This window comes from Eschrichtius robustus, chromosome 12, assembly GCF_028021215.1.
Source record: "Eschrichtius robustus isolate mEscRob2 chromosome 12, mEscRob2.pri, whole genome shotgun sequence".
Taxonomy (NCBI): domain Eukaryota; kingdom Metazoa; phylum Chordata; class Mammalia; order Artiodactyla; family Eschrichtiidae; genus Eschrichtius; species Eschrichtius robustus.
In genome coordinates, this window is record NC_090835.1 from 49,142,274 (window position 1) to 49,166,655 (window position 24,382).

The following is a 24,382-nucleotide window of genomic DNA, read 5'->3' on the forward strand; positions in this document are numbered from 1 at the left end:
TGCCAGTGTCTGAATCTCTGTAGCTGAGGACCTTTCTTCAGAACCAGACCCGGCTGCTGTCTGTCACAGGCTGGAAGGGCACACCCAAACCCAGAGTAGTGCTCAACCAATGACTCTCCATAGCTGGTGTACAAGCACCCCAGCCCCTTCACCCCTCAGAGGCAATAATTTTAAGCTGTGTGCTTCCCACCGTTCCCTAGCGTTTCCCTGCAGGATGAAGATCCAGTATCCCCTACAGCAGCGGGGTATGATGGGCTGATTGGTAGCCTTTCTCTATTCACATCCTTTGTCTTATGACACACAGCTCCTCCCAGCAGTAAGCAGAGTTTATTTCCCCATCCCTTGAATCTGGCTGGCCCTGTGACTTTGCTTTGGCTAACAGAATGTGGCAAAAAGTGAAAACAGACCAGTTCTATAATAGGTCTCATGAGGCCTTGTGCACTGTGTTCTAGATTTTGGACCCCCAAACAGAGACACCTAGCCAACATGAAGTTGGCTGCAGGTCCATGAGGGAGCCCAGGAGACCAGAAGACCCAAACAGATGAGCCACAGAATCTGGAGTTGAATAAATGGTGGGTCTTCCGAGGCATGAAGTTTGGGGTGATTTGTTACATAGCAATAACTAACTGATACACAGGTGTATGGTGCACCCTATAGGCAGGCTTCCCTGTAAACTTCTTTACTCCTCTACCTTTGTTCCCTGCACTCTCAAATTTACTCTCAAATCCTTGTCTCAAGGTATGCTTTGGAGAAGACTCAAACTCAGACAGGGTGGGCCTCTTCCCTTGTGCTTCCAGGGAACTCCCTCATGTTCCCATGATTATAGTGATCACAGTGAATTATAATTACTGTTTTCATGTGTGTTTCCCCTTCTAGACCAAGAGCATCGTGTGCAGTAGTTTGTCCCTATCTGTTTTCACCAAGCCTGGTACGTCCATGGCAAGTGCTCCATCGATATTTGCCATATAAATGAATACACCAGCAGTGTATCACTTCTTGTCAGTTGAGTAGAAGTATTCTGGAAAAGTACTGCACCCTTCAATACCTCTTCCAGTGTGTGAATGGCTCTTTGTTTGCCTTACTCTGTTGGTCACCTTCCCAGGGGGTTACATCTCACCCTCCACCTAGGTAACTCCAACAGAAGGACCACCCACACACCCATTCATCCTTGATGTGGTCCTGAAATGTGGGGGAGACACCTACTGCCTCCCTAGGGAATCCCCATCAGAGCAAGGGAGAGAGGAGAGTGAGGATGAGGAATCCTACTCTCATTCAAAAGGTTCTATTCATTGGAGCATTTCACCTTTCTTTCAAGAACATACCTTTGGAAAAAACCATTCCTATTTCCAGAGATTCCAGAAACAGCCACTACAAAAGCCAGCTGCTCCTGATCAACAAACTTCTGCACTTTTTTGCCCCAGATTTTGGAAAGACAGTGGAGGAAAAAAAATAAATAATGAATCACATGGCTAATATTCTGGTAAGGGCAAAAGTTTTCCAAGATTCTGATCAGCTCCCACTCATCTTCCTTCATAAAATAATAATAATAATAGTGATGATATTACATTTGAGGAAACTGCTGACATGCCAGCCACAAGCTCACGGTCAAATCTGAGGCCCTCCAAGGAGAGAAAAATCCAGCCTACATGTATTAAGAATAGCCTGACTCGATGCTTGGACCACCATTTTGGCCCAGCAGGACTGGAGTCTGTGGTCTCCAGCGAGAAAAGCTTTTGAACAGCGCCTCACATGTCAGACAGCACAGGGGAAGCATGACTGGGGATGGATGGGAGGCATCTTTGAGGATGGATTTTTTTACCCATCCACGTCCTTTCTGAATTGGGGCTTTTCACACAGAGGAAGACTTTTCCCCCAGCTCCCCAGCCTTGGTCCTTCTGGTTCAGAGCCAGCCTCAGCAACTGAGGCCAGTGTACTGGAAGAGAGCAGGATGCAGAATTGGACACTCCCAGCTTTAATCCCCACCCCCAGCCCCGACCACCATGAGTCCTTGAGCAAGTCACCTGCCTCCCTAAGCCTCTGTGTCCTCCACACTGAAAAGAGTGTAATAATACTTACTTCTTAGTGTCACTGACCGGATTAAATGAAATAATAATGCTAGCTCTCATCTACTGAGTGCTTACTATATGCCAAGCTTTTGGAAGCATGTTTTAATTCGTTAAGTACTCAAAACAACTTTAATAATGTGTTGCTATTATTTCTCCCATTTTACAGAAGAGGAAACAGAGGCACAGAGGTGTGAAGCAACTTGCCCGAAGCTGTGCAGTTGTGCAGACACTACAGTGGACTATAGTACCTAGAGTCCTAGTATAGGGTACCTAATACATGATGGGAACTCAATAAACAGGGGTCTCTTCCCCTTCATAAAAGAAGACAACTTTACTTCTACGCTATACTATGCAGTTGATGATTTTGGTCACTGTACCATTTTTAGGAAGGTGAATGATTTGTTTCAAACTCTAAATGGCGCTCTGGGTATAGTGATCCTCCTCTTGAAGGCTGGTTTTTCATGGATGGAGCCACCCATCTCCCAGCCAAGTGTTTTGGGAAATGCACTTGGTCCCCCACCCACACCACAAAAATAGCCTTACTAAGGCTACTACCAGAAGACCATTATATGTGGCCACTAGATGGTTCTTCCAACTTCATAAATATTCTTACTGTGTCTTTTTACCTCCCTTAAGAGTTCTTTCATTATTGGAGTTGGCTAGCCAGAAGGCACTGAAATTTCCACTGGTCTCCTATAGGATGCATCAAAGAAAAAAATTTTTTAACTTAACTGCCATAGTGTGTATTTCTCTTCTTTATCTTAATCACATGTGATATATTCTTAGGTACTGTGAGTAGTCAGACAGATGAAACAAAACATAGTCACATCATTTTACAAATGGAATTTTCAGTCCTGTTTAAAGAAACTAAACAGCTTCATCCCTATCCCTGGACATTTTGGAAATGGTGTGTTCTGGAACGAGGCTCAAGACCATTAAAAACTGTAGACTTTTAATTGAAGAGTTGGTTGTTTTAAGAGACAACAGGCCTGTCAGAATTCATGCTCTCTGGAGAGAAAAATAAAAACATCCGTGAGTCCCAGTCACAGACAGCATTTCCTGGCTTGATCCCTGGCCACTCAAGGTGACCCAATCACTCCCAGGTATCTTTCCCTCTGTTTTCTCAAGACAAAGGCTCCTCAGTCTATGGGTACTTTGACTGCTTCCCACCACAACACCTTGTACAGTGCTGTCTACCCTGTTGTCGGAGGGACTTTTCTCTGTTACCCCTTGGCTTCAACCTTATAGCACAGTGGATGACAGCCAACAGGAGAGCTAGGCTCTAAAGACAGCACGAAAGGCAAAAATTCTGTCCAAATTGTCCTTTTGAAGCCCTTGGGGAGGCACCACGGTGGAGATCAACACAATATCTCTCGTAAGCCCAACCCTGCCCAAGGTGCTCCTGCACTGAGACCAAGGGCGGCCACTCCATGGACCTGAGCCAGGGATGCAGGAACTGAGATGCTAGAGAGAGTAATTGACTCAAAACTCAAGCTGGACCGTACTTTCACTCAGTGGAATAGAGAACCCAATGACCCACAGCATCTAAATCTCAATCCCCACCCCCACTCCTCTCTCCCTACCCCTTCAGTGTGCCTACCCGCATTCTTATCAGGTTAAATCCATTCATGCTACAATCCTGCTATACCTGCACTGGCTTCAGGATGAAACCCAAACTCATAGGTGTGTCACAATACAGTGTTTCTCTCTCTCTCATCTCTTACTGTGTTCTCCTGGCCTGTGTTCAGTATTTTGGCCATAAACATCTTTGCCACAAGCATTTTTGCAGCAAATATTTTTGCCACATAACCAATTGACCATAAGGCCATTTTGCCATAAAAGATAAAAGAACTGGTTGATTTATATTACATAAATCTTAGCACTCATAACACTCTACACGGTGACAAGGAGACAGGCAGTCTTAAAGCAGTGGACGAAAACAACTACATATGTCGACTTGATTGGAAACACGGTGATAAAACTCACTGGAAGTATGAAATAAGAGAGGGTAAAGCCAGACTGCATACTCTACTAGAAAATGATAACATATCAGTTTGCAAATCCTTCGGATATTTGAAGGTGGAGAGTTGAACCCACATTTCCCATGAACTTTGGAACATCTATCAATGAACATGTGACAAGATGCCAGGAACACACAACAGTGTAGAGGCTTTCACAACACAAAGCTCAGTTACAAATGTGCATCTCAGTATTTGGAAACTGATCCCTCTCTTAATGGAAGAAGAAATCTTAGCAAAAAAGAAAAAGTGCAACGCTGAATGGGAAAACGAATCACATTTTAAATGTATTCAAATATTTTGTATTTTGCAATAAAGTCTTTTAATCTTCGTTATTCATTTTTCATGTTTCATTATGTCCTGTTTAATGATGCTCTTTTATTTTTTATCTTTTACAGGAGAATTGCCTTATAGCCAATTAGTTACATGGTGAAAATGTTTGCAGCAAAAACTCTTGTGGCAAAAATTTTACAGCAGAGAAGCTCATGGCAAAAATACCTCCTGACCGACTCCTTCACTCCAGATGCCTGCAGATTTGCATGGGAATCCTGCCTTCCATGCCTCTGTGCCTCTGCTCACATTTTCCCTCTGCCCCGAATGTCTGGACGCATTGCCTTTAATTCCTCCTCTCGGAAGCTGTTCCAGGGCCCCATGATAACCCATCTACCTCTCTTCCAGCACTGACCAGGCACTGACAGCACCCAGCTGTCCTCTCCCACCACACTGGGCATCCTGGGAGAGAGGGGCCCACATTTCTTCCCTGCCTTGAACAATAAAGAAATGTACATCCCATCCCTGGCAGTAATGAATCAAGAAAGTTACACGATAACCAAAACAGCTCACTTCTGGTTCAAGCTACCGAGCCTTCCTTTGTCAACCAAGTTCAGACCTTGGCTTCCATGAGCAGTTTACTGACTGTGCCTTCTCTCTCTCTGTGCCTGGCTCTGTGCAAAGATCTGGGGAAATTCAAAGTAATTTAAACCCTGGGCTTGGTTTTGTATCTCTACTTAGCCAATTACCAGTTAATGTTTCTCTGATGGCTCCCTTGGGGACATTTATGGGCCCAAGAGTATAATGAAGGTTTGTTTAATGGGGGATCCAGCCAAAAGGCTATTTTGAGAGACCAAGGGGCCTCCTGGGAAATAACTCATCCTAGGGAGATGCTCAGAGCTTTGGTCCAAGGACGTTACTTTGGAGATTTGGAAAATCTCCGCCCACAATCTCTAGGTCTCATGTCTGAGTTGTAGGAAGATGGAATTGCAAGAAAGGCTTAAATAGTCCTGAAAATTACAAGGCACCAGGAAAGCGACACAGAGACCCTGTTCTTTACATGGTAGAATAGATTGCATTATGGTTCCAATTTTCACCCCTCCCTAAATTTGCCTCCTTTGCTGTATGACTGCAGTTCTCCTCACTAAAAGGGCACAGAATAGTTCCCAGTCCCTTGACTTTGAGACTGGTTATATGACTTGCTGTGACCAGTAGAATAAGGCTGAAGTAAGAATGCACCAGCTCTGAACCTAGGCCTTGAGAGTTATCACATGTTTCTGCTTGCCCTCTTGCACCAGTGCCATGCCATGAGAAGAATACACCTAGGCTAGGACACTGGTTCCAGCAGGACTGTGAAAGACACATGAAGCAGAGCTGAACTGGGTCACCTGGGCCTAGCTGAGATCCACCTACCCTCTGTTGAACCCCAGATGCATAAGCAAGTCAACCAAGATCCAGTTGAATCCAGCCTGGACCAGCCAACTCTCAGCTGACCTGCAGTTCCAGGAGAATAAATGATTGCTGGTTTAAGCCACTGAGTTTTGGCTAGTTTGTTATACAGCACGTTCTTGTGGTTCTAGCTAGCTGATACATACGGGAGTCTGGGCCCTGGCCACCACACCAGTTGTTCCCATATTATTGATTACTGGGCCCAGAGAACAGACCTGGTTCTGACCAACAGTCCTGAGAGGCCAGGGTAAGGCAGTGGAGGCAGCTTTAGGGATAAGGTGCCTTACTGACCATGAGCCTCGGGTTTTATATTTTAACATATGAAGAGCACAATGCAATACAGATGGATTTGACCGTCCACTAATGGGCTGCAAGAACATCAGGACTCTTCTAATATTTAACCTTAGAGCAAGTGAACATTTTCCCAACACATGAAGTTTTCTACAATCCAAAGTAAGTTTCCACCATTTACAGTCTGCCTCAAGATAAAACAAATCTACGTATTTTTGTTTCATGTTACTTTTCCCCTAAAACACTTTTTGGAAGACCTTTCTAAAACTAAAAGTCATGATCTGATAACTTATGAACCTTCTTTAGAATTGGTTTCTCTCATAATCCCAGGAGGTCCTTCTGACTAATGTTAAAACAATTCCAATACCCACTTATCAGTTTGAAATAATTTTCTAAGCTTGGCACAACATGTGCTACTTTAATCTACTACACTAAGTCCTAAGTAAAAGCAATGCTAATTAATATTTAAGAGGTTTGGAAGAGTATCTGTGTGTGTGCGGAGGGGCGGTTACGTCACCTTTCCCCCAATAAATGTAAACAAAAGAAAAAGAATCTTATGGGATACGGGGATATATGTACACGTCTAGCTGATTCACTTTGTTATACAGCAGAAACTAACACACCATTGTAAAGCAATTATACTCCAATAAAGATATTAAAAAAAAAGAATTCTTACTATTACTTTCCTTTGATGAATAATAGGTTATTTATCAACAGAAGTAAAGGTGTCCTAGTGTAGTTTCTTGTTCGTGATGGGATATTTCTTTCATTCCACACAAACTTAACTCTCACAGTTAAGACACACAGTATGGCATTTTAGAGGATACCTATCAACACTGATGACTGTTTTTGAGAAATGGTAATAAACAGCATGGAGGCTAAAACAATCTCTCAGAAGGAATTGTCTCGAAAGGAACCCATTCTCTGAAATGTGGTTAAATGACTCAGGACCAGCACCTTCAAGAAGTCTGAAATAAAAGGTTGGCAGAGAGAAAACAGAAGTCCTTTACAGAAGGTTCACCTTTAGCTGAGGGTTCACGTTCTGTAGGAGGAAGCCCTGCTCCAGGAGACTGGCTGTCTGTCCCCTGGATCAGGACAGCCGCCCCTCTCCTCCACCTGCTCCTGCCGCAGAACCATTACTTGTTGCTAAAGCACAACGCTTTAAGTGTGGGGAAAAAAAGAAAAAGAACCTTTATAGTAGTTCCCATATTCCTTTATATAATAATAAACTGAATCATAGGGGTTGTCCCAAACAGTTAAATATTGGCAATTTCACATGGCTCAACTTAATACAATAAGTAAACCTAAAATACACCCCTCAGGACTTCCCTGGTGGCTCAGTGGTTAAGAATCCTCCTGCCAATGCAGGGGACACGGGTTCGAGCCCTGGTCTGGGAAGATCCCACATGCCGCGGAGCAACTAGGCCCGTGAGCCGCAGCTACTGAGCCCATGTGCCACGACTACTGAAGCCCACGTGCCTAGAGCCCACGCTCCGCAACAAGAGAAGCCACCGCAATGAGAAGCCCGCGCACCGCAAGGAAGAGTAGCCCCCGCTCGCCGCAACTAGAGAAAGCCCGCACGCAGCAGCGAAGACCCAACGCAGCCGAAAATAAAATAAAATAAATAAATTTAAAAAAACATTACATTAAAAATAAAATACACCCCCCAACACAAACACACATCACCAATACTCAGGGAAATTAGAAATACAAAACTCTAATTGTGAGATATGTGAGACTGCAAACAAAACAAAAACCAAACTGTCCCCCCAAATAATACCTGTTGTTAAAATTACAGTATAATATACATTTTCTTAAACTGCAAGTTTTCATTTTAAACCCACCTCTATTTACCCTCTTCGGTGGGGAAATCTGCATATGCAGACTTTGGGCCTGAAGTCAGGACAAACAGCTTCCCAGAACAAAGTCAAGAAGGGGGCACTGACTCACCTGGAGAGTAACAGGTGACCCTGAAGCTGCAGGTCGGCGGCACAGTCCTCAGATCGGCAATTCCTTTCAAACACAGTCTGTGAGGGAGACACAAGAGGAAGAGCAAAACAGGGTTAGTGGCAAATGAGTAAATAACAGCCAACCACTTCCTTCCAAATCAGTGGGAATTCTTCCCGTGTGCCTGAGGCACAGTGAGGCCAAACAATACCGAAACATCGGAGTTTGGAGCAGACAAAGGTTTATTGCAGGGCCCTGCAAGGAGTCAGCGTCTCTTGCCTTAAAACCCCTGAACTCCCTGAAAGCTTTCAGCAAACTCCTTTTACAGGAAAGGTGAGGGAGGGGCGGGGTTAATTGTTGGAAGCTTCTTGGTGTCAGAGCCTTTGTTCTTGAAGTCGGGTCATGGTCAGGTCACGATGTTCCCGTAAACGTCCACCAAACAAATGTTAGTCTCTGTTCTGACAAGAAGGGGCAAGGTCCCAAGGCTCAACTTTCGCCCTCCGAGGTCCAGGCCTCGTTAAGGGGAGGGGTCCCTGCGCTGGCCGGTCACCCTGCCCGGGTCCTCCCGCCAGTGCCCAGCCCGGCTGAGGAGGCAGATCTCAGCTGGCGGCGCCCGCAGGGCCAGGTCCCCAGACCCTGCCCAGCCGTCATCGCTGAGGGAGCCAGGCGGCCAGGACCCAGCCGGCCAGCAGGGTCCTCAGGCCGCCCAACTGGGAGCCAGGTCCCGCGGACTGCGACCCAGGGTGACCGCCACCGCCATTAGGTCGCGGAGGTGGGCATGGGGCAGAGGTTCGCCGCTGCCTCAAGGCCGGGGCCCAGTGACAAGGGCTCTGGAGCCCTGCAGGACACAGCCCTCGGCCTGTCCCCGGGCCCCCAGCTCACCCGCCGGCGGAGGCTGAAGGGCCTGGAGGTCCCCGGGGAGAAGGCCACGATCCGCCTGTCTCCGCACTCTCCGCCGCGAGGCCCGCTGCCCTGCTGACCCTGCGGAGCGGGACCTCTCACCGCTGCGCTCCGGGTCTCGCGGTAAGGCCGCGCGGCTGCCCCGCCCCTATTACAATTCCGGTAAACCCCCACCCCCATGGAGCGAGGTCCCGCAGGGTGAGGGGTCCTCAGCAGTTAACAAGGAAACCCAAGTCAGAGGTGGCCTTGACCACAGCGGGCACCCCTTGTCTGATTCTTTTCTCAGGCTGCTCAAGTGCTTCTTCAAGTAGTTGTTTCAAGAAAGGTACACGGTAGGTAGGTGTTCTTCCCATCTTTGAGATGATCTTTAAATGCTCTCAGATCGGAATGAATAGTAACCCACGTTACAGTCTGGTCATTTCCCTCTGCTGTTGTGGCGAGGCAGAAAATCCGTATTTGATATGGGTTCTGCCTGAAGGAGGGGTTTATACTATAATTTTTAATTCCAAAGGGGAAAGTCAAAGGCAATTAGGCTCTGAGGCCAAGGGCACCACAGCCGACTGAAGGGATCCTGTCTCGGCGGGGCAGCCAGTAGCTATCAGGACGGAGTGTCCTTTCTCTAACCAAGGCTGGGCCTCCTGGGCCTCCAGGGCCTCCACCCAGTGCTGGGGCCTAAAGCTCACTATGCCACACCCGACATCTTTCCAGGGGGCTCGCAGCGTGTGCCTGAGCTGGGCCTACCTGTGGAGGGCAACCAGGAATCAGGAGCGGCTCTGGGGAGGAGTTACAGTTTTCTTCTCTCTGTGGTACCCGGTGGGCTTGTCTGTCCTTCCCTCTGGTCTCAATCTCTCTGATGTCTCTAATCCGTGAACAGCAGGCTTCCTGAGTCCACACCGACAGAGACTCTTCACTAGTTACATGCCTTTGATCACTTTGGTGGGATTTTGGAGAGAAGAGCCTGTGGCCGTTTTTCAGTTGTCATTTATTCACTATTCACCTTCTCTGTCATCACTACTCATATTTGTGGGTCCCCCCCTAACACATACAGAGAACATAGTTCCAGGTGATTCATTCTCCTCCCACAGGACAAGTCCAGGCAGCTTCTCTGAGAGTCCACGTGGACTCCAGCAAACATGCTGGCCAACGAACAGTCTAGACCCAACCAGGCAGAGTAACTTTGCTTATGGAAATTCATATTCCTGTGTCACATTTCCAAAAGAATAATATGTCCCAGCCAACATTCCCTGCCGTGAGTGTGGGGGAAAAACTCATGAAAGTCTTGAGCAAAAAAAGGACATTCCCATGTTCTTTTGGACAACACTGGGGGCAAAGAGAGAGCCAAATTTCCAAGAGATTTCAATAGGAGGCATTTGTGATTTATTTGCCATCTCAGTCAAGGAGAAAACAGGAATAAGTGGATGTGAGGTCTGCATGAATATCTCAGGTGGGAAAAGAAGGCTTTCCGAGGTTAGAAATGAGGAGAAAACACCAAAGGTGACTTTACCATCAAGCTGATGAAACTTCAGGCTGAAAGGCCTTCACTGACACGCTCCCACCGGGGCCTTGCACCTCACTTTCTATTCATGATGTTACTTGATTTTCCCCAAGAGAAGCTCTCCTCCCAAATCATATAAGCTTTAGGCTCCACTAAACCCAGCTCTGCCCCTGGTGACAGGCTTCTCTTTACAAGTGTTTCTCCCATTTTACAGGCAAGAGACAGTCTGACTTCCAGCCTTTGGAGGTGGGGTGTGGTGGGGTGGGGAGCAGGTGAGAACTGACAAGGAGGAAGGGACCTACAGCCATCCCGTGGCACACAATCTGAAAAGATCAGGTGCCTGCCCTCCTCAGCTCCGTCACCCTGGCTCCCTTGTGCCAGCCACCCCTCAGCCTGGCCGTGTAACTTCCCACCTCAGGGCCTCCCCACATGCCGAGCCCAAATGCCTCTACCGGGTTCACCTGGTACGTGTCCTCTCATCCTTCAATGAGCAAATCAAAACCACATCCCTGAGCCCCTGATGAGCTTGGGCTCTGTCATAAGTTCTTGTAGTTCATGCACTTTTCCTTCTACTGCTCATCTCGACTGTAACTAATTAATTTTATCATTACGTGTTTCCTGTTTGTCTCCCCTGCTAAAATGATGCTCCAGGACTGTATTGGTCTTGTTCACCCCTGTCCCTGCCCTCAGACCCCAGCATGTAGAAGCTGCCACACTGGAGGACCCCACATGCTCTGAGAGATGGGGTGATCGTTGGAACATGGGCCAATGAGAATACACTGCTCATCAACACCAAAGCTGTAGCCCGCCCCCAGCAAAGAACTGTTGCTGAGCTACAAGCTCTGTCCTTGGTCTGACTTTCCCTTGTACTCTGCTCTCTATTTCCTGTCCCTCAAACTAACTTCTCTAGCTGTTAAGTCCTCCAGCGCTGCTGAATTTCCTTCCAACAAAGGCAAGCACTGAGTCTGCCATACACACACTCACACACAAAAATTGGGTGTATATACACACATACACACACACACACACACACACTCAGATACACATTAGTTGAGTGCTTACACTGACCAGCTAAAATTAAGCACAAACTATAGTGAGAAGATAAAGCACAAGCTTAGAAATCAGTCCAGGGCTCAATTTCCACATTTACAAAATGAAAATAACAGCATTAGTGACACTCTTGTTAATCCAGATTAGCATTTAGCTGGGAGCGGGAGTTTGTGGCTATTACGCTGTTCTTGTTTTAGGCACCACTGTTTACACCAGTGAATGTGCATCACTGTCTACACCAGCAAATGTGAATGACAATGATGGTATGTAAGAGTGAGGTAAGAGTGAGCTCCGTGAGGATTCCCTAGTGGACAGTGCAGTACAAGACCATGGAGAGAGAATCAAAATGAATCTCTCTCTGTGTAGATGACTGTACTTTCTAAAAACCAATGCACAATGTCTCCCATTGCACTCTTTACAATGTGACTCTGAGATTCCTCCCACAGACAGTGGAGTCAATACTCTACCCCTTGAATCTGGGTGGATTTGTGGCTGCAGAGAAGTGGTGCTTTGCAATTTCCAAGCCTAGTCATCAAAAGTACTAGAGGTTCCTCTGAGTTCTCTTGGGGCATTTGCTCCTGGACTATAGCTACTACCCTGCAAGGAAGCCATGGAGAGGCCCACGTGGAGAGAAACTGACCGGCAGCATCAACTCGAGGCCACGGAAGTCAGCCACCATGGAAATGGGTCCCCCAGCCCCACCAAGCTGCCATGATGTGGAGCAGAGATGAGCTGCCCCGACCAGGCCCTGCCAAATTTCAAATTCATGAACAAAATGAATGATGTTATTTTAGGCCACTACATTTTGGGATAGTTTATTTTACAGAAATAGATTACTGGAATATTCCTCAACCTAATGGCCTCCCCTAACTTGGGTAATGGTGTGAACAAAAGTGGCTGTGCATTCCAAGCCCTGGCAAAGCCTTGGCTTAGGCAAGACCCTCCCCAGGCTGGGAATGAAGTTGTCTTATAGGTAAAATATCAAGACAGCAAGGAATCAAGAGACCTGTGTCATCCACCTTGGAGACTGAAGTTGAAACTCAGAGATCCTGTGCTTGGGACCTGGATTCGTCTCTCTGGGCAAGCGACAGTTTTGTTTCCTGAGGAACTGAAAAACATCTCTCTGGGGCAGAAGCGGGGGCAGTCTGAAGCCTCAGAATGCTAGCTGACAGCATAGTTTCCAGGAGCAAGTAAAAAATATCTCTCCTGTACAAAGTGGAAAGAGTACAGGTTCTCCCTGAAGCCAATGGGCCAAACTACCAATTTTCCAACTTCTCCTCTGCCTGCTTCTCCATGTTTCCCTAACCCTCTGGGCAAACACAAGCCTGGCTGCCTAAATCAGGCAAATCCCAACCCAGCTTGGAAGCAGTCTCTCCCACCTCCTTCCAGCCTCGACCTCTGACTGGAATATCCCTGTCAATTTTTTTTTTTTTTTTTAACCTGGAAGCAGCCATTCTGGAAAATGGAAACAGAGCTAAGAAGACATCATCTCTGAGGACTTCCCTGGTGGCACAGTGGTTAAGAATTTGCCTGCCAATGCAGGGAACACGGGTTCAAGCCCTGGTCCGGGAAGATCCCACATGCCGCGGAGCAACTAAGCCCATGCGCCACAACTACTGAAGCCTGCATGTCCTACAGCCCGTGCTCCGCAACAAGAGAGGCCACTGCAATGAGAAGCCCGCACACCGCAACGAAGAGTAGCCCCCACTCGCTGCATCTAGAGAAAGCCCGCGCGCAGCAAAGAAGACCCAATGCAGCCAAAAATAAATAAATAAACAAACAAACAAAAAAGACATCATCTCTGATTCCTCTCTGTTTACAGGAGATTAAACTCCTTCTCTCAGGAGATGACTGTTTCCTGCCTTGGGCTTTGCAGTCTGGACACCCAGTGGCCTCCCCAGCCTCATGGACTAGATTTCCATGCTGGCTCCTTCCTCACCCTAGTCTTCATCTCAGTTTTCCCTGGAGAATACACTTTTCTTTTTGAAATCCTTTCTCCAGCTTCTCCTCCAATCCTTACTCTACTTGTTTTAGAGTAAGGTTGGCAGATTTTTCTGTAAAGGGCCAGACAGTAAATATTTTCAGCCTTGAGGGCCAGATGGTCTCAGCTACAACTGCTCAGCTCTGTTGCTAGAGCAAAAGCAGACATATGTAAAGGAATGGCCATGGTTGTGTCTCAGTAAAACTTTATTTATAAAAACAGGCAGCAGGCTAGATTTGGCCAGCAGACTGTAGTTTGCCCATTCCTGTTCTAGAATATTTAGATACTTGTTTCCTCATTCCCTTTAGGCCAGGGGGTTTGGGGGGAGGGTAGAAGACAATGAATTCAGTTCAATTTACATTTTGCTCTGAACCAGAGCACAGAGGCTGGAGTTGGCTGTGTTTTTCTCACAAAGCTGTGGCCACCAAGGCCAGAACAACCTTGGGTGTGTGTGATAGCTCAATGGCTGCCCTGGCCAAGGCTGACTTCAGAAAAGCAGTCGCCCAGGTGCTCAGGCCTTGGAGGGCCCATTTTCTCCCACCCAAATCTACAGTGGAAAAATCTGCACTGATCTAGCAGGAAGTAGGATTCTTAGTCTATTCCAGCTGTCATGTTCAGAGGAGGATTAGATTCTTGAAGTTGGTGATATTAGCTTTAAAAATATATAAATCATTGATGTAGGTTAGACACTGTTTATAGGGTTGCCATGGCAAACCGGTCTGCTGGGACCTGAGAAAATAGGACAATTGGATTGGGTGGGAATTAATGCTTTTCAAATCCCAGCCCAAGGCTGTTTGTAAGCTAAAATGAGCGAGATATTTCCTGATGGGCGATCTGACTTTGCAGAAGGTCTCTGCCTGGACAACAGGAGGGACATTTGTGAACTGCTGTTCCTCCCATCGTCCCACATAAGTTCCCAGAGGCCCCAGCTATAGGTAGTTCATGCCTGCAGCCCCCAGCACCTAGCACAGTGTTAAACATTTGTGTGTGTGTGTGTAAATGCCATGACCTGAGTGTAAGAGGTTTCTCCTTCCCAATTCCATTTTAATGCTTTTTCCAGAATGCAAAATTGTCCTTAATGTGGCACATTAAAGACCTCATTCCTGGGTGGTCCCAGGAATTTCAGCTCTATTGAGTCTTATACCCAAATGAAGGAAGGAAGAGTCTCATAGCTTGGTATTTAAAATCAGGTCACGGGCTTCCCTGCTGGCGCAGTGGTTAAGAATCCGCCTGCCAATGCAGGCGATATGGGTTCGAGCCCTGGTCTGGTAAGATCCCACATGCCGCGGAGCAGCCAAGCCCATGCGCCACAACTACTGAAGCCCGCATGCCTAGAGCCCATGCTCCGCAACAAGAGAAGCCACTGCAATGAGAAGCCCGCGCACCGCAACAAAGAGTAGCCCCACTCACTGCAACTAGAGAAAGCCTGCACACAGCCACGAAGACCAACACAGCCAAAAATAATAAATAAATAAATAAAATAAATAAAAACTAAAAAAATAAAATAAAATCAGGTCATGCAGACAGACTTGCTTTCTAAAGAACAGCACATCCACAAGAATAAATGAAAGACAAATACTTCGTAAAATTAAAGCTGAGAAATTCCTTCTATCTCAGGGTCTGTATAAATTGTCCTTTCAGATTTTGAAATCATGGGAGGAGTCCAGTTGGTTTCCCTCTGAACAACAAATGTGGTACTGATTTTGCTTCATGCCCCCCATGGAAAAACTGGAAGTGATAAATGCTTCTGTCTTTTGGGCATCCCTTGGTTTACTCCATGGCCCTGTGGTTCGGAGAACAGCCCCCGCTGCCTGAAGGCAACACTTTGACTATCTAGTTCAATCCCCATGAAGAACTGAGTGGGAGGAGGAACTGCTCAGGGAGGTCCTGCCCACCTGGGCCTGCACCTGGCCTCTGGACCCTCCCAGTGTCCTTTCCAGGTCTGCCTGAGACTTGGTGGCTTTTTGCAGACCATATTTCAAGTCCCTCTACAACCTCAGCCGTCAACTCTCCTCTAGGGATCTCCTGCCTTCCAGGACCAGAATTTCCTTCTTTTTTTCTTTTTTCTTTTTTTAATAAATTTATTTATTTATTTTTGGCTGTGTTGGGTCTTCGTTGCTGCGTGTGGGCTTTCTCTAGTTGCGGCAAGTGGGGGCTACGCTTTCGTTGCGGTGCACAGCCTTCTCATTGCAGTGGCTTCTCTTATTGTGGAGCATGGGCTCTAGGCGTGAGGCCTTCAGTAGTTGTAGCACACGGGCTCAGTAGCTGTGGCTCATGGGCTCTAGACCGCAGGCTCAGTAGTTGCGGCACACAGGCTTAGTTGCTCCGCGGCATGTGGGATCTTCCTGGACCAGGGCTCGAACCCGTGTCCCCTGCATTGGCAGGTGGATTCTTAACCACTGCGCCACCAGGGAAGCCCCAGAATTTCTTTCGTTTCTTCTTTTTTTTTTAAAGGGCCAGAGTTTCTTTGCCTTGATTTTTACCCTGGAATCTTTTGTGTTCTTTGTTTATTTATTTATTTTTTTAAGAAAAGGTTGCTGTTAGTCACAAGAGGCAGAAAACAGAACCAACAAGTTCAAAAAAAGGGGCTGGTGCTGTCAGAAAAAAGGAAGAGTATTCTAGCCATGCTTCTTCTTTTTTTTCTAAATTTGGCTGCGCTGGGTCTTAGTTGCAGCACGCAGGATCTTTAGTTGTGGCATGCGGGCTCCTTTAGTTGCAGCACATGGGATCTAGTTCCCTGACCAGGGATGGAACCCAGACCCCCTGCATTGGGAGTATGAAGCCTTAACCACTGGACCACCAGGGAAGTCCCTAGCCATGCTTCTAAAAGCTGGTGAGTCAGACGTAGTCAGGCAACTAGGAGTGAGAAAGATGGCTTCAAACTGGAGAGGAAGCCAGGGGGACCTCTCCTCCCCTATCTGCAAGAACATCATGTGAATGGGCTCCAGGTAACATTTCAAGTAGCAAGAGCCTGGCCTTTGATTTTCTGAATCATCTCAGAAGATACCAAGAGAGAAGCTAAGATTTCTTCCCCAGCTAGAGACTATCCACCGGATGTGCACCCTCGCTTGTTTACACACACACTCCACGTGCTTGTGTGGGCGGTTTTAAATAAAGCAGGACAATGTAGAAGAAAATCCAACAGGCGGAAGATTTGGAGGAAAACCACTATTTTCTTCTGGAAAGAGTTTTGGAGGACCAGAACACATTCTTTCCAGAAACTGCAAAGATAATGGTTGTAATTCAGTTTGCTAATATTTTGTTAAGGATTTTTGCATCTATGTTCATCAGAGATATTGGCCTATAATTTTCTTTTTTGGGTGTTGTTCTTGTCTGGTTTGGGATTAGGGTAATGCTGGCCTCGTAAAATGAGTTAGGATGTGTTCCCTTCTCTTCGATTTGTTTTGGAAGAGTGTGATAAGGATAGGTATTAAATCTCCTTTGAATATAAAAAAAAAGAAATAAAGAATCCCATGCTGCGGGAGTTCCCTAGTGGTCCAGTGGTTAGGACTTGGTGCTTTCACTGCCGTGGCCTGGGTTCAATCCCTGGTTAGAGAACTAAGATCTCGCAAGCCGCATAGCGGGGCCAAAAAAAAAAAAAAAAAAAAGAATCTCATGCTAAAAAAAATTGCAAAGATAAAGTATAACACTGAAGAAAATTGTAAAAATTCAACAGGTGACTACAAGTACAGCCCAGCCTTTGATAGTAGCTGTAACCTCTCCTTTGCTCTTTGGACTAACCTTGACGGGAAGCCTGAGAAACAGATACAGCCAGATTTCTGTGGTCAGTAATGTTGAACCACGTACTTGTTTTCCTCACTTGTACTTGAAAGTGGATGGCTTTCACAGGTGTTTCACCATGGTGCCCTTTCTGAGAAGATTAGCCAGAGGCTGATGCCAAACAGCTGATGCCTATAAAAGTAGGACTGATCAGGCTGAAATAGGGAGGGGGGTGGACACCTCCTCCTCTAACACCCCTTCTCCTCCACTGCACCAACCTGCTCCCTTGAATACAGGTGTGTGCTCTGGAACCCGCAGGTTGGATGGTCTCTGAGACCTGTCCGGCTCTGATGTCTGCAGTTACTCTGCTCTCTCCTCCCTGCCAACCCCTCAGCTTTCCATCCTTCTGCAGAGACTTTACATATGATAATGAAAATAAACCTTAGAGCTGTAAATAATGGCATTTTAAGCTGGCTGGGCACCTCAGCCAGGAAAGCATTACCTAATGTCCAGGCTGAACAAACACTGGGCCTTTGTGGGCACGGGGCTGGCATCCCACACACCCAGGCATTGAGGGGCCGGGGTGGGAGGTCCAGATGGTGATGGTTTCCAGCACAATGGAGGTTCAGAGTTTATGGCTTCAACATAGTAAAACGTTAATATTAGAGTAAAACAGTTCACCTTTCCCTTGAAAGATGACAAAGTGAGTATTTTCAACATAGCCAATGCCTTTCCTCTCACCAGCTGTGCCTCCTCCATCTTGGTCTTCGAAAAAATAGACTCACACGTGCACAAGTGTACTGTGGAGCAGGTAAGTCACCCTAAATCACACACCTTGCTCTCCTGCCTGGGAGGAATTCTTAGAGAGTTCATGGAGCACATTTCTTTTAATTATACAGCTTTGCTGAATCTGCAGTGAAGAAATTCTGATATGACGTCCAACGTCTGCAGGAGGACCTAGCCTTGTGCTCTTTCAGAAGGGCCCTTTCCACTGAGATAGGTTTACTGAGCATCCTCTATGAGCCAGGCAGTGCTAAGCATTGGGGGTCAACAGCAAAAATCAAGGTGTTACCTGGTCTGGGCCCTTATCTGGAGGCTCTGGGGGAAAATCTGCTTCCAGGCCTACTCAGGTTGTTTGCGGAATTTACTGCCCTGTGGTTGTAGGACTGAGGTCCCCATTTCCATGCTGACACTCACCAGGGAGCCTCTCTCAGCTCCTCAAGGTTGTCTGCATTCCTTGTCAAGTTGCACCACCGTCTTCAAAGCCAGCAATGGCAGGTCAAGTCCTTCTCAAGCTTCAGATCTCTCTGACTCCTTCCTCTCCTGCATCTCTCTGACCTCCTATTCTTCCTCCTTCCTTCTGCCTCCAGCTGGAGAAAGATCGGGCCCATCTGGATAATCCAGGGTACTCTCCCTAGTGTAAAGCCCATAACCTTAGTTACAACTGCAAAGTCCTTCCCTTAGCCATGTGATGCATCATATTCACAGGTTCCAGGAATGAGGGTGTAGACGTCTTTGGGGGCCATTCTGTCTACCACAGTGGGTGGCCTGGAAGTCCAGCCCCAGCCAGGTCTCTTTGGGGGCCTCCTGAGGAAGCCTGAGAGCAGTTATTTCCAAAGCTCTACTCTGTGTATAGGGTTTGAAGCCAGGGCCTCTGTCATAGCCATTGGTATGCTCACCTGTAGGAGAAACATTAGGGCCCCAATGACAGCCTTCCTGCTTTCCCAGCACACGGGCCAGCCAGAGCTTTCCAGGACTGTTTCATTTCATGCCATACTCTTTCAGCAGCTGAGATCCACTAGGAACTGATGATGAGTCAACTCTCCGAGTGTATCAGACAGAACCTTCGTGAACTGGCCTGCAAGACCTTCCTGGGGCTGCTGTGAGAGCTCCTAACTGGCCCCCCAGTCCAGGCAGACCATCTCAAGAAGATGTGATGGTCTCCTGTCCCCTACCAGTTCAATCAAGTCCAACTCCCTGGTCAGTGAACAAGTGGCCTTAGACTGTCTGACTGTACCTCCAGCCCTAATGGCCCCTCTCCTTCTCCTCACTAGATGTTCAGCCACATGGAAGACCATTAGCATCCATCACTCCCTCCTTCTCTGTTGGTCAAAGCCCTCCAGCCCCAAGTATCCAAATCCTACTTCTTCCATGAGGCTCCAGCCAATTCTCCCCTCTCCAGAGAGCATCTCCTTATCATCGGCTGGAAGAGGTCTCTGGAGTGAAATTCACACACACTAGTCTGAATCTCACTTTCTGCTCTGTATAAGTTATTCCTGTACAGTCTCTAAGTCTACTAAGGCAGCAATGTTTCATTTATCTTTTTATCCACGTCTTAACGTGTAGCAGACACTCAATTAGCTGAATTGCTCCTAGATTTATAGTCCTTTTAAATTACTCTTCTGGCTAATGGATAAAACACTTTGTTGTTGTTATATCTGTACCAAATATTTCTTGAGGCAAGAGAGGCAGGTCTCTGCTTTCCTTAAATTTTTAAGGTGAAACGTGCATTCATCAAGCTGTATGTCCTACAGAGGTTGTAGCATTAGAGCTCCAATTTTCTCTGAGTGCGCAGAATCCCAATTGGTCCTCAGCAACGGTGGCAACCCCACTATTCACTCATACAGCCTGGCACCCACCCTGAAGCCCATTTTCTCCCAAGGCTGCTCTTGACCCGGCAGAGGGAAGGCTTGGCCTCCTGCCTACCTCACTCACTCCTACTCTCTGCCAAAAGCCTGGGATCCATCAGTAAGCCTGTACTTAACATGCTCTAACCCTTAGCCAGACTCATCAAGAAAAGAAGTGAGAGGACGCAAATCAATAAAATTAGAAATGAAAAAGAAATCACAACTGACCCCGCAGAAACACAAAGGATTATAAGAGACTACTACAAACCACTATATGCCAATAAAATGGACAACCATGAAGAAATGGACAAATTCTTGGAAAGGTACAATTTTCCAAGACTGAACCAGGAAGAATTAGAAAATATAAACAGACCTATCACAAGTAATGAAAGTGAAACTGTAATTAAAAATCTTCCAACAAACAAAAGCCCAGGACCAGATGGCTTCACAGGTAAATTCTATAAAACATGTAGAGAAGAGCTAACAACAATCCTTCTCAAACTCTTCCAAAAATTTGCAGAGGGAGGAACACTCCCAAATTCATTCTACAAAGCCACCATCACCCTGATATCAAAACCAGAAAAAGATATCACAAAAAAAGAAAATTATAGACCAATATTCACTGATGAATATAGATGCAAAAATCCTGAACAAAATACTAGCAAACAGAGTCCAACAACATGTTAAAAGGATCATACACCATGATCAAGTGGGATTTATCCCAGGGACGCAAGGATTCTTCAATATATGCAAATCAATCAATGTGATACACCATATTAACAAATTAAGGAATAAAAACCATAAGATTGTCTCAATAGATGCAGAAAAAGCTTTTGACACAATTCAACGCCCATTTATGATAAAAACTCTCCAGAAAATGGGCATAGAGGGAACCCACCTCAACATAATAAAGTCTATATATGACAAACCCACAGCAAACATCGTTCTCAGTGGTGAAAAACTGAAACCATTTCCACTAAGATCAGGAACAAGACAAGGATGTCCACTCTCACCACTCTTATTCAACATAGTTCTGGAAGTCCTAGTCATGGCAATCAGAGAAGAAAAAGAAATAAAAGGAATACAAATTGGAAAAGAAGAAGTAAAACTGTCACTGCAGATGACATAATACTATACACAGAAAATCCTAAAGATGCCACCAGAAAACTACTAGAGCTAATCAATGAATTTGATAAGGTTGCAGGATACAAAATTAATGCACAGAAATCTCTGGCATTCCTATATACTAACAATGAAAAATCAGAAAGAAAAATTAAGGAAATAATCCCATTTACCGTCACAACAAAAAGAATACCTAGGAATAAACCTACCTAAGGAGGCGAAAGACTTGTATTCAGAAAACTATAAAACACTGATGAAAGAAATCAAAGATGACATAAACAGATGGAGAAATAGACCATGTTCTTGGATTGGAAGAAGCAATACTGTGGAAATGATTATACTACCCAAAGCAATCTACAGATTCAATGCAATCCCTATCAAACTACCAATGGCATTCTTCACAGAATTAGAACAAAACATTTTTACAATTTGTAAGAAAACACATAAGAGCCCGAATAGCCAAAGCAATCTTACGAAAGAAAAACGGAGTTGGAGGAATCAGGCTCCCTGACTTCAGACTATACTACAAAGCTACAGTAATCAAGACACTATGGTACTGGCACAATAACAGAAACATAGATCAATGGAACAGGATAGAAAGCCCAGAGATAAACCCATGCACATATGGTCACCTAATTTACAACAAAGGAGGCAAGAACATACAATGGAGAAAAGAAAGCCTCTTCAATAAGTGGTGCTGGGAAAACTGGACAGCTACATGTAAAAGAATGAAATTAGAACGCTCCTTAACACCATACACAAAAATAAACTCAAAATGGATTAAAGACCTAAATGTAAGGCTGGACACTATAAAACTCTTAGAGGAAAACATAGGAAGAACACTCTTTGATGTAAATCACAGCAAGATCTTTTTTGATCCACCTCCTAGAATAATGGAAATAAAAACAAAAATAAACAAATGGGACCTAATGAAACTTCAAAGCTTTTGCACAGCAAAGGAAACCATAAACAAGACGAAAAGACAACCCTCAGAATGGGAGAAAATATTTGCAAATGAAACAACTGACAAAGGATTAATCTCCAAAATATACAAACAGCTCATGGAGCTCAATATCAAAACAACAAACAACCCAATTAAAAAACGGGCGGAAGATCTAAACAGACATTTCACCAAAGAAGACACACAGATGGCCAAGAAGCATATGAAAAGATGCTCAACATCACTAGTTATTAGAGAAATGCAAATCAAAGCTACAATGAGGTATCACCTCACAACAGTAAGAATGGCCATTATCAAAAAATCTAGAAACAATAAATGCTGGAAAGGGTGTGGTGAAAAGGGAACCCTCCTGCACTGTTGGTGGGAATATAAATTGATACAACAACCATGGAGAACAGTATGGAGGTTCCTTACAAAACTAAAAATAGAACTACCATATGACCCAGCAATCTCACTACTGGGCATATACCCTGAGAAAACCATAATTCAAAGAGAGCATATACCACAATGTTCATTGCAGCACTATTTACAGTAGCCAGGACATGGAAGCAACCTAAATGTCCATGGACAGATGTATGGATAAAGAAGATGTGGCACATATATACAATGGAATATTACTCAGCCATAAAAAGAAACGATATTGAGTTATTTGTAGTGAGGTGGATGGACCTAGAGTCTGTCATACAGAGTGAAGTAAGTCAGAAAAAGAAAAACAAATACCATATGCTAACGCATATGTATGGAATCTAAAAAAAAAAAAAAAAAAAAAAAGGTACTGATGAACCTAGTGGCAGGGCAGAAATAAAGACGTAGACACAGAGAATGGACTTGAGGACATGGGGTGGGAGGGAGAAGCTGGGGCAAAGTGAGAGTGGCATGGACATATATACACTACCAAATGTAAAACAGATAGCTAGTGGGAAGCAGCACATAGCACAGGGAGATCAGCTCGGTGCTTTGCGACGACCTAGAGGGGTGGGATAGGGAGAGTGGGAGGGAGGCTCAAGAGGGAGGGGATATGGGGATATACGTATGCATATGGCTGATTTACTTTGTTGTACAACAGAAACTAACACAGCATTGTGAAGAAATTATACTCCAATAAAGATGTATAAAACAATAAAAACTAAAAATAAATTTAAAAAATTAAAAAAAACATGCTCTAGTCACTGACTCCATGTTATATACACTGTGCAGCTATTCCACCTGAACTAGACCATCAATGGGGGCAGACCCTGACTCTAAAAGATTGCCAGAATTTAACCCACTCTATTGCACAACCCTATGTACCAACATGGGCTTTTAGTGCCTTTTAGTTGAAGAGACTAAGGCACTTAAATCCTGAAGTTACCTGGCAAAATGAAGAGTTTCAATGAGTTTATTCCTTCCTAGGAAAGAGGTTAGATGCTCTTTGTGGACCTGTCACATATATACAAGTTAAAAATCAGCTCTGCTTCCTAGAGTGGGCCTAGCTCTCAGAATCTTTCCCTTAAATTAAGCTAACATCTGGAAGACACATGGAGAAAGATCATTAAATTATCTTTTTTTTTTTTTTTTTCACCATAATCAGGAAAAGGAGTAAAGCAAGGATCATTCTCCCAGAATTTTTCTCAGGCTCCTGGACAATCTTCTCAATCTAAGGACAATATTTTTCTTTCATTTTATTTTCAACCGAAAAATCACATGTTTAAAATAATAACCTCCTGCCACATACCTCCATATACTGAGTCCTCCTCTCAAGAGGAACCACTCTTAACCCATGTCCATTTATGTTTCTTTTGATGATTATTTCCATATCTCTAGAAAATATATTGATACTACTACTTCTTGACTTATCAGATTTAGACATTATCTCACTGAATTCCTTCCATGATAGACAAGAATTGAACTCACCTACATGAAGGCCCCCTCCCACCATCCACTTTCCTAATTTTGACAGGCAAATCGTTACTCTTAGCTCCTCTGCTGCACTGGTTCTCAAATGTTAGCTGCATCAGAATTACCTGATCAGCTTGTTAGAACTCAGATTGCTGGGACCCACCCATGAGTTTCTGATTAAAGGGTCTGGGGTGGGGCCCAAGAATTTTTATTTCTGACAACATCCCAAGGGAGTTTGATGCTGCTGGTTCAGCGACCACACTTTAAGAAGCACTGCTATACTGGTAACCTCTGCAATTTTAAGTAATAACAACTTTTTCTTGTTTCATCAAGTTTTACAATAACTCTTGGCTCACCAATTTGAAAGATTAAGATATTAAAACAACTTGTTTTGTTCTATTTTAAACTCTATACAGTAAAATTAAAGACATTTATACTATGTACTATAACCGTAACTGATTTGGCTTGATTGTAAATACTAAAAACCAATAAATCATGTTGTCATTATGGCCTCTTGATTACTGTTCACAGCAGAGCCAAGACAAGTGTCATGATTACATATCTTCCTCTACAGGTGCAAAGTTAAACTACTAGAATACTCAACTTT

The 24,382-nt window shown here is 45.1% G+C and overlaps 1 protein-coding gene across 2 annotated transcripts in view; it reads right to left on the bottom strand.

The window, feature by feature from the left end:
- ITGA9 (integrin subunit alpha 9) overlaps positions 1 to 24,382 on the bottom strand; it is a 354,422-nt gene that overhangs the window by 153,499 nt on the left and 176,541 nt on the right. For both annotated transcript variants that reach the window (XM_068558926.1, XM_068558927.1), the window contains exon 17: positions 8,045 to 8,121. In XM_068558926.1, coding sequence (XP_068415027.1) covers positions 8,045 to 8,121 — 77 coding nt within the window. The remainder of the gene's footprint in view (positions 1 to 8,044; positions 8,122 to 24,382) is intronic.